General features: G+C 54.4%; 3 protein-coding genes across 4 annotated transcripts; 1 reads left to right on the top strand and 2 right to left on the bottom strand.

Annotated features, from left to right (window-relative positions):
* Nucleotides 1-53: 53 nt before the first annotated feature.
* PV07_11515 lies at nt 54-3,196 on the bottom strand. Of its 2 annotated transcripts, XM_016398959.1 has the most exons (5): nt 2,936-3,196; nt 2,059-2,798; nt 1,442-1,552; nt 1,231-1,358; nt 54-1,149 (listed from the first exon to the last, which is right to left on the bottom strand). In XM_016398959.1, the coding sequence occupies exons 2-5, from the start codon at nt 2,210-2,212 to the stop codon at nt 892-894; spliced, it is 651 nt and encodes a 216-aa protein (XP_016243521.1). In that variant the 5' UTR covers nt 2,213-2,798; nt 2,936-3,196; the 3' UTR covers nt 54-891. The 2 variants fall into 2 exon arrangements, with proteins under 2 accessions (XP_016243521.1, XP_016243522.1); XM_016398960.1 differs by having other exon boundaries at nt 54-1,358.
* A 2,148-nt stretch (nt 3,197-5,344) lies between these two features.
* PV07_11514 (uncharacterized protein) lies at nt 5,345-10,191 on the bottom strand. Its single transcript, XM_016398958.1, has 3 exons — nt 8,942-10,191; nt 8,405-8,894; nt 5,345-8,305 (listed from the first exon to the last, which is right to left on the bottom strand). The coding sequence occupies exons 1-3, from the start codon at nt 9,617-9,619 to the stop codon at nt 5,739-5,741; spliced, it is 3,735 nt and encodes a 1,244-aa protein (XP_016243520.1). The 5' UTR covers nt 9,620-10,191; the 3' UTR covers nt 5,345-5,738.
* A 421-nt stretch (nt 10,192-10,612) lies between these two features.
* On the top strand, nt 10,613-13,258 carry PV07_11513 (uncharacterized protein; the record flags this gene model as incomplete). Its single annotated transcript, XM_016398957.1, has 4 exons — nt 10,613-12,716; nt 12,767-12,834; nt 12,885-13,112; nt 13,172-13,258. The coding sequence occupies 4 exons, from the start codon at nt 10,613-10,615 to the stop codon at nt 13,256-13,258; spliced, it is 2,487 nt and encodes an 828-aa protein (XP_016243519.1).
* Nucleotides 13,259-13,908: the final 650 nt, after the last annotated feature.

The following is a 13,908-nucleotide window of genomic DNA, read 5'->3' as shown; positions in this document are numbered from 1 at the left end:
GAGGTCCAGATTTTGTTGCCCGGGTGGACAAGGGATGCCCGGTCAAAGGAAATGTGCGCTTGAACCAGCTTATCGTCGGCCCACTCGCGTGAGGTCCAAGTCTGGCCAATCACAGCACCGCATATACGGCCCGCCTATCGACTCGCTCCTCGTGACTATCCCTTTTCGGGAAGGCCTGTCTCCGCCGCCATTCCGCTTTCCGCCCTATTGTCACTCAAGGGCGTACTCGTGCATAGGTACACCTGGTACATCGAAAGAGCCACAGTCACATTGGCAAGGCTAGCTATAATGTCGTCGTAGCGTTGTTGAGGGCCTTTGCTCTCTCGATATCGGCCAACCATCAGTCGATAGTCCTTGTGCGTGGCACTCCCCAAGGCATCCGGAACCCCTGGCCTGCTGTGGCAATCCTCCTGGATAAGCTGATTTGTTCAGGTCAGTTCCTGTCAGAGCATTGCGCGTCTGCGATGATGGTCTGCACGTATACTCTCGAGACATGATTCATTCATTCGCTCCTGTCGATCTCCTTATCCAACCCAATCTGCAGCCCTTTCGTAGCCCTCCCGTTTCTGGTCACTTCCCCCCGCCAGGTTTTCCGATTGCGGTCAATCTTCATTTAAGCTCGGATGCGTTCTGTGTTCTTCCATGGTCAGACAGCCCGCCCCTTTTCTTACAGTATCCTTCCATGCTCGGCACCTGTTCTCATGTACAGTTGACGTGTTTAGTAACGAATAGACCTCCGCTCTTCTTTCCATCCCTTTTCGCCGTTCCCGTCCATCTTACCCGACCATCACCGTCTATCTGGCCGTGCCCGAGGAACTGGCAGATAGTACACACCTGTCCGCTGTTGCCCCATGGCTCTCTTGACTTGCGCGGACGTACTCTCCCGCCGACTCAGAAGTTGTCGCCGGCGACGCCATTGTGGCCGGTGGACACGGCGCTGGGATAGCCGTACGGACCGGTCGCGTCGTGATCGTTTGCGTTCATCCCGTGTCCCTGATTCAATAGTTCGGTGGCATTGTCGGATTGCCCGCCTGGGTAGCCGGGGGGGCCTGCCGCGGCATTGCCCTGGACATTGCCGGGCCCGATGCCACCGCCATACCCGCCACTGCTGGTAGGTCTGTTCTGGTTCTCGCCCCTTGTGGATTGGGTCTCATCCCAATCAGTTCAATTGTTCAGATTGATTTCCTCGTCGAGCTGACAAAGGAGAGGGAGACAAGACACAAAACTTACTTCGCGATACTTGGACAGATAGATTTTGAGTGCTTCCGCATAGTTCTCGAAGCCCAATGAAGTCATGGCGAACAGGATATCCTCCCCATTGACCGTCTTGCGCTTCTCCTGTTGACACTTCTCGGACGCTGTGCAACGTTAGCCAGAGATTCCCGCCACAGCGGGAAAAAGGGGGGCAATGATATAAAGTAGAAGGAAGGAGCTGGCATACCTTCGCTGGTGATGAACGAGATGAACTCGCTCACGCATTCTTGCATGCATTCTTTCGCTTCTTTGGCGATTTTGGCATTGTCGGGCAGGGCGGTCTTCATAATTCGGGCCACTGGTGCGAAATTTCGGATGTTAGCATCTGACATTGCTGACATAGAGGAAGACGACGACGATGTTGATCGGCCGCCATGATGCTTGGAGGAGGATGACAATGGTTTGCGCTCATGCTCAGAGGAACTGGAAGGCATATTGGGGATCTTGTTTCGTCGAATGCGACGTTGACAGCGGTCTCTGAGTGGTCCAGATGCCGCACCAGTCAGCGCTGAGGAGAGCTGGGACGCAAATCATGGCTTGAGGAGGAGAGAAGCAGCAACGAATGAGACGGTGCTGGCTAAAGAGCAGCTGCAGCGTCGCACATTCGGATTCGCACAGAGCCCAGGAGCAGCGTTGCTGGCGCGCGCAAAGATGCATGGCTTGTTACGCAAGGGTCGAACAAATCAAATGCCAACACTCCAGCCTGCGCGTCTGGTGACACCGTCCCCTCTCTCCAGCGAAAAAAAATTGTGTGTGTGTGGACTTCAAAATATCAGGACAAAAACAAAGAGGGTTTGCACCGACCATTTGCAATGGGAAGCCATCGGTCCTGTTCCTTGACTTCAAAGTCCAAACCGGCACCTTGAGCTCCTTCTTGTTCGCGATCCATATGCTCCTGCTCTTCACCAGAATGTGCGTTTTGTTCGACATCGGGTTCCTTGGGTGGGGAGGCCGACATGATGTAGTCCTGTCCTCTGGAGGATAGCCGCAGCGGCCGAATTGCAAGGCGAAGATTGTCTGGCTGGCGGTGATGACCACGTCACACTGGGGCGACACCAATGCAGAATGTCTAATGCTGGCCTGCGTCACTCCCGGCGCAAGAGGTCAGACGATCCCTTCTCCTGCTCTGTTTGTGCCCAAAATGATTCCCAGTCGGCACGCTTCCCAGGGCTGACGGGGAACCGGGGGGGCTTTTGGGATGGGGGATGCGTTGTCGTGCAGGCGGACCGTCAACTGGGGAGACTTGGGGAGTTTTCGGGAGAAGCGTCGAATGGCTGTGGCGGGATGTGAGGCGGTCTACGCACGAATGACGGAGCGTGGAAGGACAGGAGGGTTTAGTCGCAGCTGGAGCGAGACCCGATCGCTGGGACCTTGGGGAACCAGGCCAGCAGGATCGCGAGGCGAGGCGATGCGACACGCGAGAATGCGCCGCGCGGTGGCTGCGCCGTGATGCTATGCGACTGTGATGCTATGCCCTGCGCGACTTTGAGGGCCCGGGACGGACAGCTGCAGATGAGACGCTTGGGTCGCCGGTTGCTGCAGGTCTAAATTGTTGGTCAGTCAATCGGTCAGTCCGCTGGGATCGGGGCTCATTAGCGATACTAGCATTGGTAGACTAGTATCGACATTCTAGGACAGACATCTAATGGACCAGAAAGGGCAGCACCAGATTCAGACGTACAATGGATGGAATGCGCGAGGCAAGGCGGGAGCAGACAGATGGACGAACGAATGAGTGTTGATGTTTTGCCGATGGGAGCGGGCGACGATTGGAGGGAGTCGGATCGCTGTGAGAATTAAGGATCCTATAGTAGAATGGTCAAGGGGCGCGCTGCAGGTGCCAACACGACAAGAGGATGGACAAGGTTGAAAGACGATGGATAGTTGGTGGACGAAAGAGACGTCGATGATGGTTGGATGGATTTTGGTTGGGATAGACAAGATGGTGAAGGTGGAGAGACCGGCCAGAAGGAGGAGCATCATTGCCAGCAGCGCAGCCAGCTACGAGTACAGCTTGGTGGGGTGGAGGGAGTAGAGCTGCGCCCGGCAAAACAGGGAGGGGGGAGCTGAGGAGCTGGGCGGGAGGACAAGGAGAAAACATGGTCGAGGTCCCGGTTGCTAGGGCTGGTGGGCTGGCTAGTGGGTGGGCAACGCTAGTAGGGGCTTTGCTGCGTGCTTTTTGGGTGCCCCTCGGGGGCCTCTCTGGTGCCTGTACTACACACCTCCAAGTCGAGTACCTTAAGCACCGCAACTAGTCCCCGAGGGGGCCCTACCTGCACAGCTGCCCCCGCCCAAGCCCACGTAGCCTGCCAAATCCCCTACGAGTACTCGGTACTCGATACTCGTTGCCCAGTCCATCCTCAGCCTCGACAACAGAAGAAAACATTGTTCTCGCCCTCCCTCACTCCGTCTCTCTGTCCACCACCGTCTGCTCTCGCTTAGACTGCATGACATCTCTCGCCTGCCATCTGCAAGCCATCAGCTTCATCTGAACCGTCCCCCTGGTACGCTTTCAAATCGCCTTGAACTGCCTGGCCGGCCTTCGTTTTCCACATTCCATTTCGGTATCATGCCCAAGCCACCGCAGACGCCTTGACAACTATCAACAATTTGCTACCCGAGGCTGTCACCGCCTTATCACGGTTCTTGACACCGCATCTGTTGACTTCTTGGGGTTTCCCCGACCCATAGCCCACCTATACGCGCCAAATTAAGACACCAGGCGCAGCAAACCCGAGCCTACCTCGTACAGTCACTGCTCTTCCCGAGGGACCCGAAGTCGCGGTGAAGCCACCGCATCTCCTTCCATGGGCCCTGTGCAAGAATAAGACCCCAGTAATCTCGTTTCCCAGTCGGGACCGAGCCCTTTTTCACCTGGTCTATCACCATGAGGCCGTCAAAGTCGAGGAGCGTTGGCGTCTGCTTCATTTCCCATGAGGTGTGACGGTCACCAACCAGCTGCAAGAGATGCCGTATCACATGAAAGGATCATGACGCACTCGCCTCACCAATCATACGCTTCGACACAGCGCTGGACCAGCAATTCGGATCTCAGCCTCACTAACGAGCCTAACGAGCCTAACGAGCAAGAACCTTTGCTGAGCCCGCGTGCCCGCGCATAAGCGCCCTACCTCCTCGTGCGGCCCCAGGACCCTGGCTTTCAATGGCCCGTGACGTTGGCAATCCTAGCACGTTGTTGTCCAAGCGATCCCACCATGGCAACACATCCAGCAATAACCCAGCTCCACAGAGCCCAGCTTGATCGTTGACTGAGTGACTGGAACCAGTTGCCCACTCCCGGTGCTCCGATCAAACTTCCGTCCAGCGAGATCGGATATAGTTGCAGATATAGGACCAGAGGGATAGTCACATGGTAGGGTGGGGAGCCCGCCTCACGTTGGGCATGCACGCATACTCGTAGACATGGGTCGTGCGCTAGGCCTCCGCCTGGTCACAGACCGTCACATATGGTGCAAAGTTGCTAGCCCACGTGCTGACCTGAGGTGTGTTTTCAGTCTCCAGTTGTTGTTGCCTGTCGCCGAAGCAAAGGACACACGGTACCGAGTACTTTGTACTGTTCACTTTCACCAGAAATATTGTGGTAGGACTTGTGGATTTACGCTCGAACCCCTCGAAATCATCAATAACGGAATATCGACGACTCCTTAGACATGCAATTGCCTGGTCTTTAGAGGTGGGTAAATATTATCTTGTAGAATTGTCCTTTCGGCTGTTTTATAGCTGTAAAGTAGGGCCCCATTATCATCGCTGTCGGCGTCCTGGAGAAATAATAGGACGTTCCCGATCGCCTTCTCCTATTGTTGCAGCCAGTCGCACGGGGTATACACCTTGTTTCCTGGGGAGAGTCTCAAGGAGCATTGGGTCATGGCACCGCTCATCCCACAGTGATTCTTAGCGATCAAGCTGGAGCAATTCCGGCATCGATAACAGCAGGAGTTTCCAAAGGCTCAACATCGGATGTATATTCCTGCAACGCGTCGCAAGTGCGGACCTGGGGCCAAGGATAATATCCTGAGAGACGGCCATAAATTGGAGACCGTTTGAGCGATAGAGAGCAAGACGAGTAAAGTATAGAGGAAATGATTGTAATACCCAAGCTACTCGAAGGCATTGAGGGCAACTCCAAGGACGGATAGCAGGTATTTGAGTTTCAAAAGAACGGACAGAGAGCTGTCCGGTTGCAGGACAGTACAAGTTTATATAGATAGCCAAGAGCCAGGAGAACGTTCCGTCATTGAAACAAACGTGAAAGGGGTATCTCTTCAAAACAACAAAGAAAGCAGTATGCATGCCGACCCTGATGGAGCCATGCAACATATCCCAATTGCTCCCAAAGCAAAATCCGAGCCTCCAAATTGAAGGAGTCTTGCCAGATCATAAAGGAAAATCCGTCAGCTTTACCTCCACGTATTTCGGTCAAGAATTCGGGTGGTCCGATTAGAACTCCTCAGAGCAAAGAGCGCTCATTCCCCAGGGTGACTTGCGCCAAAGGATCGCGGAGTGTACCGCGTTGGTTGGTCGATTGGCTCATAAGTAATCTCCCGCGTGCTGATTCTTCCACTTCGCGCGCGTGGTTCAAGGTTAATGTCCTCATGCGGGTAGCGACCATCATACTCCAAAGACGGCCCTCGATTCTGAGCAGGGTGGTAATCATTACCACCAAGTCGATAATCCCTAGAGGTAGCACGGACACGGTCGTCGTGTTCGACGTGGCGATCTAGAAAATATTGTCTGTTGTTCAAGTAATGTACGCCACCAATTTCCCCACGTTGGTGATATCGATCTGGAAAATCGTCCGGTCGAATTGCATACCTCTCCATGCTTGGTTCCGATACTTCTATATATCGTCTTCCGTCTGGACCGTAGAAATATGGAGCGTCGTAGGAAGGCACATTGTAGGTGGGAACCGCGTCTCGCATACCCTCATTTTGACCATCGTAGCGGGTTTGGAGTGTTCGTCCGGAACTCTCCCCGTATATGCCACCATGAGCCAGTTCCCGGCTTATCTCATGGTCGCGATCTGATGGAGCCAAAGGGTTATAGCGGAATTGTGCTGGAGGGTCATCAGCCCACAAAGCAGGCCGTTCGAGCTCTCTGATGGGCAGAGCAGGTCTGTGTCGGGAAGTAGGAGAGACACGGCCCATAGGGCGGCTGTCTAAGGCCTGCCAGTTTTCGTGCTGCTGAGAATAAACATCAGCCGAGTGTAGTCCTGGCACGCTGCGAGGTTGCTGTAGGCCAATTGCAGGCACGGTTGCGGCAACGTCCTTTGAGCTATCCGTGCTCTCTTCAACCATGGGGCTGAAGTTGTTGAGGAAATTCTCCACAGCTGCGTCGGTTGCGGCCTGATGAGTTTCAACTCTCGACGTCTCGATCTCGCTGGTTGGCGCTCTTGACTCTGATGCTACTTCCCGCCGTAGAGAGATGCGACTGGTGGCTTTGCTACCCATCCCGGTCTCAGATGCTTCATCCACTGAGGTACCGCCGTCTCTTTGTAAAGAGTCTCCGTACGAGAACCTCGAAGAGCCGTCTCCATACGAATAGATCATGGAACCGTGGGAAACCGGGCCTTCTCGCTTCCAGCCTTCCCAACCACGTCCAGTGTCGAAATGATGGAGGTGTTCCTCCCGTCGGGTTGCGGGTCTGCTTGAATGACTCCTGTCCATTTCGTCGCTAGCCTTACCCCCAGTAAATGTCCCCTGGTAGTATTGAACATTTGAGTTGTCTGGGTGTGCAAATGCCCGGGGATGATAACGGGCGCCATATTCATCTTCATTGGTATATCGAGAAACTTCGGACCTGGCAATGGAGGAGCCAGCAACGCTCCCCCTAATACCACCTTTTTCAAGCGCTGGAGGGAGGCGCCCGCCATTGAGCGAGTCCGTTCTCATTGATCCTGAATACGTGTTTTGGCTGGTGCGTCGTGATGGGTCAGCGAACCACTGTGATGACGGGTCAGGTTGGGAATATGTTGTTGGACCTTTAGGTCCACCTTCGACAGACGAGGGTGGACCACGGGAGGGGAAGCTTTGGCGGGCTTGCTGCGGTGGTAGTGTACGAGACATACTGCCGGAGACATCCAGAGCCCATAGGACGTTCGGATGTGGATCAAAAGGGGGCTCGAGGGGCCAATCGGCCTTCCAGTACACGATGCTGTTGCCGCTGCTGAGAGAGTCCGTATGTTTCGCAGCAAAGTGCTGGATGACCGGTTCGAATGCGAATAGCTTTTGGTTGGTATCACACACATGGCAAAGGAAAAGGGCTTTTCCAAAGCTCTCCGTGTAAGGCCTCACAAATTCTTCATAGACCCATTTCATGTCCTCAAGTCTTAATTTCCTGCAGGCAAGGGACGCCTGATCCTGTGGAAATGCGGTCCCTTTCAGTTCGAGCATTCGATCTTCTTGGGCAACCACCTCGTCGAAGCGTTGTCGCACATGACAGAGAACTTCTGCAGCGAACTTGCTTGCAGTCGCCCTTGTGACCGCACGACCATCCGACCACGTCTGATGGATGAAATCTTGGGCATATTTCTGTAGTTTATCTCTTGCAGGGACCTTCAATTCAAACCACATGTGGCTTGCATTTGCCTGGGCAACACGCTGCTCTTCTTCCAGTTGCTGACGCTTTTGGAGTTGTATGGTCGGGTCCCTCAGTGCAAATCTGCTCTCTCGGTGTTCTGCATCGGTACGTTGAGCCAGAAGACGAGGTTTCAACATCTCCCATGCCTTATCATTGAGTGGACGCGAGATCAAGATCGCAGCCTGAAACGCATCCATGTACGTTAGCGTTGACGGCATTATTGGGGGATCGAGGGCAAGGCAGCGTCTCTCAATGTCTTTTCGGCGTTCAGCCCTTGTCTCTTTTGCCTCCTTCAAACTACGCTCCGTTTTTTGACGTGGAGGACGCACTGGCGTTTGGCCAGGCGGCCCTGGATGGGCAAGTGCACTGACAGCTCCAAGGGGCTGATGACCGGGGGCCGCAGAGAAGTGTGCCAAGGGCCATCCTTGGGTTTGATTGGATGCGTGCCGAGAATCTGTGTGGGGTACACATTAGTTTTGCTGTAGACAAGGACATCCCAAGACACTTCGACTGGAAGGGATGAGACTATCGAAAAGAACAATCAACTGCTTACCCTCAGATATGCCAGGAGTGGAAAGTCCCGAAACTACATTTCCAGAGGAGGGTGTTCCAATAGCAGAGTTCCCAGAAGTTTGTTGCACATTGTCAAATATTTGCATGAGGTCTGCTTGGCTCGTAACGCTCATTGACGGAGTAAGGACCCTGTTTCCGTTTTGACCGATTACAGTGGGCGCCCTGGAAAAGCCACCTTGGATTTCCCATTGCTCAAAACGGGCGGCGTCGGCGTTACTTTGCTGTCCAACAGTCTCGAGGCCTTTATACCATTCTGCCACTGCAGCGGCTCCCAAAGCCTTTACATCATGGAACTCGGATTGAAGTTCTTCGAATTGAGGACGGAAATAGTATTTGACCAGCTCGAGGTGTGGTGGCGGTGGCTTTTGCTGGATCACTGCGGATGGAATATAATTCAGCTCCTGTGTCAGAATCGCGAAAGGCAAACCGGGCCTCAATGCCGAATAAGTAGAGACAATCAATTCCGCATCCTACCGGAGATCAGACACTGCATCAGATGCGAAGTAAAGGACCTCACCTTTATTAGCCTGGGCTGCAGACAACGGCCACAAGTCCTGACTCTGAATGGCCAGATAGACCGAACGCCATGCAGACCAGGCCCGGCATCCCAGGGCTCAGGAACCGACGGTCGCTGCAGTTGAGCGGTTCTCTTCCCACAGAATTGGCATGTGCGACCTCGAACGAGTCTCCACATTTCCAGCTCTGTCATTTTATCCATCGGCTTTGGAAACCCCTGGAGGAACGATCTGCGTGATGCGGCCCAGACAAGGTCCTGACTCCGCATGGTCAGATGCATGGAGTGGCTAGATGCAGATTTTTGTGGCAGTAGGCATGCGGGATCAAGAAGTGAACGAAAGGCGCGGTTGACACAGATCAACCGTCCAAGAGAAATGGGATCAACAAAAGCGAAAATGTGCTGCAGGATCTCGCAAGGTAGCTCCGCCAGCTTCAAAGGCTGGCGCAAAGAGGCTGTCTTGGGGCCTGCAGGAGAGCTAAGGCCCGGCGTTCCGAATGAGAGCTTTGGCCGTTTACTCCTCTCGGTATCGGCGCCAGAGGAAATGGCTGTCGCAGGACGCCTCTCAGCCATGGGTCCGTACTCAAGCTCGAGGGCAGAAAGATCTGCAAGATATGAAGGTCTGGGTCTCTTTCGCGAGCCTGTTGAAGGAGCGAAAGTTGATCCATCGTTGAAGTCCATGGCATATGGTTGTGGAGATCATTTGAAGAAGAAAAATAGGAAATGCTCAACAGATGAAGTCTGTTTGAGAAACGAAAATGTCAGCGCCAGGAGCCGGTAGCCAAGTGTGCTAGCCAGTCTGGGTCTGATGAAGAGAGAAAGAAAAACATTTCGAGCAGAGCAATTGCTTTGCTCGAACACAGGTAGCGATAGTGTCGTGGTCGTGACGAGCACGACTTTGCAGGACTCGTCTTGCCACAATCTTTTCCTTGTCGGTCCTGTAGTAGTCGGCACAACAGGAAACAGGATTCCTAGAGATATGCGGGTCGGTAACCGGTCCCTCCAATGTTCAGAAGCACTTTTTGTCGACCAAAGCCGGAGGCGTCCGTGGCTGATGTGGTATCGAGGGTATTCGGATTGGATGAGGAGCAACCAAGGTCGGGCTGTTCAGTACCGGTTCGCGGCAGGGAGGGGTTTTGCCACTGAAAGGCTGTAGAGGTCAAGTGGGTATACAAAGAAAGACCCTAGGTACAAGGAAATGAGAATTGACGATCCCCTGTCGTCGCGTTTGACCTGGGCGCTGGATAGGAATGTGGTGGGTATGAGGAGAGGGCGCAGTTGCGAAGAGAGAGGAGAGGAGAACGGGAAGTGCAGCCTGCAGAGCGGAGCCCGATCACATGATGCCCATTCGTATTTAGTGTCTTGGCATATGCCATCATCAAGCTGCGAAGCTGAGGGACCATCTCGCTCCCCGTACTCCAACTCCCAATGGCACTAACCGACCAGGCAGAGTAAGCTGCCCTTTCAATTCTCCATCTTGATTGTCCACCCTTCTCATTCCAGGATCCTGTAGGCTACTGCGAAAACTACAGTATATTGCTTTCCCCTGATATCCGACCTAAACTCCCCGTACCATTCGCAGTTCCATTCAAAGCGACGGGAAAGCAGACACAACTCACAAGGCAGCCTGGTCTATTTTGACCACACTGACCCTCCCTCCTTCTCTCGGTAGCCATGGCTTCTCTCAATACCTCAACAAACGGACCTTCGATCTCCAAGAGCTATCAGTCAATTGTCAGCGCCCCTTCTCCAACCGGTCCGGCCGCAGCCTCGCCCACGTACGGTCAATGGGCTGTCTTCTCAGTTTCAGCACCTCTTGCGAATGCCTTTCAGCAGGACTCGGGAAATAAAGAGAGCGTGTTGAAGGTACAAAGCACGGGGGAAGGTGAACTCGTCGACCTGATTGACGAATTCTCTGATGGCCGCATTCAATTTGCTTTTCTCAAGGTCAAGGACTCCAACACAGGTCTTCCTAAAAGTGCCCTCATCGCCTGGTGTGGTGAAGGTGTCCCCGAACGAACTAAAGGCTATTTCACAAGCCACCTGACTACAGTTGCGAAATTGTTGCATGGTTACCATGTCCAGATTACTGCGAGATCAGACCGTGACCTCACCCCGGACAGTATCATCCAGAAAGTCGCGGATGCCTCGGGCTCGAAATACTCTTCAAGCACCTCTGCCGCGGCTGCCCCTCCTCCGGTTGCTGCAACCAAGCCCACCATTGCCTCGAAACCTGTCTTTACGCCTACCCAGAGTACTGGAGTTTCGGCTGGGTATAATCCTGTAGCGCGCAATCTACCCAAAAGAGATGCTAATGTGGATGAGGATGGTTGGGGTGCAGACGCTCCTCCGGTCACAAGAACACAGCTGGAGAAAGTAGCGCCAGCTTATCAGCCTACAAAGGTCAATATGAGAGACCTCAGTTCACAAAAGCCGGCCCCATCGCCCTTCACGGGCAGCGAGGCGGACGATCGGCCTGGAGTCGTCCGAGGTGCATATCAGCCCGTCGGCAAGGTTGACATTGCGGCCATTCGACGTCAAGCCCAGGTATCAGGCTCCTTAAAGGACGACAGACCGGAACCCGTCAAGGGTGCTTATGAGCCTGTCGGCAAGGTTGACATCGCGGCCATTCGCGCAAAAGCGCAGAGACCCGAAGACTCAAGTGGCTTTTCACGGCTGCCTCCTGTCTCAAGCACATCGACCGGACCTTCTGAAGAACCGGAAATGCCCACTCGTTCGCTGGCAGAGAGGTCGGCGGCCTTTTCCCAAGGGCCTGAGCGGTTGACATCCCTCCCGAAACCTAAAGTGGCTAACAAGTTTGGTGGCGGCTCGACTTTCACTGGGACCAAAGCACCACTTCCCGGTGGTTTCGAGGCAAAGCCTGTTGCACCAACTGCCCCTGTGGGCGCGGCGAGTAGGACATTCGCTGACCAAGGTGGGAAGACGCCCGCGCAGCTGTGGGCTGAGAAGAAGGCCCGTGAAAGAGGTATGAGCGGCTCGGGTGAACCTCCAGTATCGCCTTCTGGTTATACCGGGCAGCCACCTATCGCCGCGCAAAAGAGCGGTGACGGCGGCTGGAAGAGTGGTTACACAGGCAAGACGTGGGCTCCCGTGCAAACTACGCATACTGGCCGCAGCAGTATTGGTCAACAAGTGACGGGCGAAGGTATAAGGGCGGTCGAGGAAGAGGAGGCTCCAACTTCTCCAGTTGGCGGAATCAGCTCGATCCGAGATCGCTTCAGCGGAGCGCCACCGATGGGAGCTCCGGCAACCTTTGACCGAGCGCCACCCCCTGCTCCGGAGCCAGATACAAGCAGCAAGCCCAATCGTGGCATTCCAATCCCGGGCCTACCACTGTCGCAATCTAGGGAGGAAGAGTCCGCACCAGCACTACCTCCTCCACCCGCACAACCTCGAAGTCCCACACCCGAGGAGGAGCCGGAGCCGCCAAGTGGCTCTCCTATTCGCGTGGCCATACCAGTCAGCGCCTCAGCGGATGTTGCCGATGCTCACGAGGAGCAACTATCTCCTCCACCTGTGTTGCCAGCAACTTCTATGGCGCGGGCCATTCCCACCCCAGCGGCAAGAGAAGAGGACGATGAACCAGCTCGAGGCCCTGACCTGGGCAGAACTGCGGCAGTGGCTGCGGCAGCCACTACTTTGGGAACCGTGGCCGTCGAGTCTGCTCCGGCACCGGGGCCTGCAGCTGGAGGGGAACGTGCTCGGGCTGAGTATGACTACGAGGCAGCCGAGGATAATGAAGTATCACTGCGTGAAGGTATGACTCTTCAGTTTTCTGATAGACAGTACCGAGGCTGACTGTTCTAGGTGAAATGGTGACCGACATCCAACGAATTGACCCAGATTGGTGGCTGGTCAAGAACGAGGCGGGACAGGTAAGTCTGCCCTTCCAAAGACGCGGGTAGCGATACTGATGAGTATGCAGACCGGACTAGTACCCAGCAATTATCTCACGCTGCTGGATGACGATGCTGGCGGTGCAGCTGCCCCTACCCCAGCGGCTGCTCCTGTCGCCGCGGCAGAGCCAATTCCTCCCGCATCGGCTCCGGCAGCTGCTGAGGCCCATGGGGCGACAGCAACTGCGCTCTACGACTATGAGGCTGGAGAGGACAACGAGTTGTCATTCCCGGAGAACGCGATCATCACCAATGTGGTAAGCGTGGGCTTGACGACCGTGGCCATTTGAGTCTCTGCTAATGATGGATCTCTTAGTCATTTCCTGACGACGACTGGTGGCATGGCGAGTACAACGGTCACACTGGACTTTTCCCTGCCAACTATACGAAACTGAACGACTGAGTGCGAGGAACGCACCGGGGGACTCGGCATTCCAACCATAGACAATTCTCCGTAGAACGGAACCAAAAAAAAAAGGATTTTTCTAGCCATGTACGCAGTCTGCGTCTGCCACATGCAGCTCAGATCAAATGACGCAAGAGAAAGATTTTTATACCAGCATCAGTGTGAAAAGATCGTGCATGGTTGGTAGACGGCCGAAAGAGGGGCGGAGGGACGAAGCAGAGGAGAGATGGTTGGTTCTTGGTGGCTCCAAAAAGTTGATCCCTTGGTGGAAGATGTCAAAGGCGGTGACCGAGAAGAGTTTAGAAGCATGCAGTGTCGCTGCAGGCTTTCCCAATTCTGCCGCATCTAACGCCTCTTGTTTCCCCAGACAAAATTTTCATGGTGATCCAAGGGCGAAAGAAAAAAAAAAGTGACTCGTTCACGCAACAGGGAGAAATTTTTTCAAGGCGGTCGCATGGATCGAATGGCGGGCGAATGTAGAAGAGAGACCTGGCGAGCTCCCTAAGACCCAGTCATTAGTACTTCGTAGTCAAGGGGGAAGATCGCAGTCTGCTGCGCCTAACACATCCTCACTCACCTCAGTCCATCTTGTCTTGTCCAGATCGACAGAGAGAGGACGGGCAGAGAGGGAAAACTCTTATCTTTTG

This window comes from Cladophialophora immunda (genome assembly GCF_000835495.1).
Source record: "Cladophialophora immunda strain CBS 83496 unplaced genomic scaffold supercont1.7, whole genome shotgun sequence".
Taxonomy (NCBI): domain Eukaryota; kingdom Fungi; phylum Ascomycota; class Eurotiomycetes; order Chaetothyriales; family Herpotrichiellaceae; genus Cladophialophora; species Cladophialophora immunda.
Note: the sequence above shows the minus strand (reverse complement) of the source record. Positions and strands in the feature narration are given on the sequence as shown.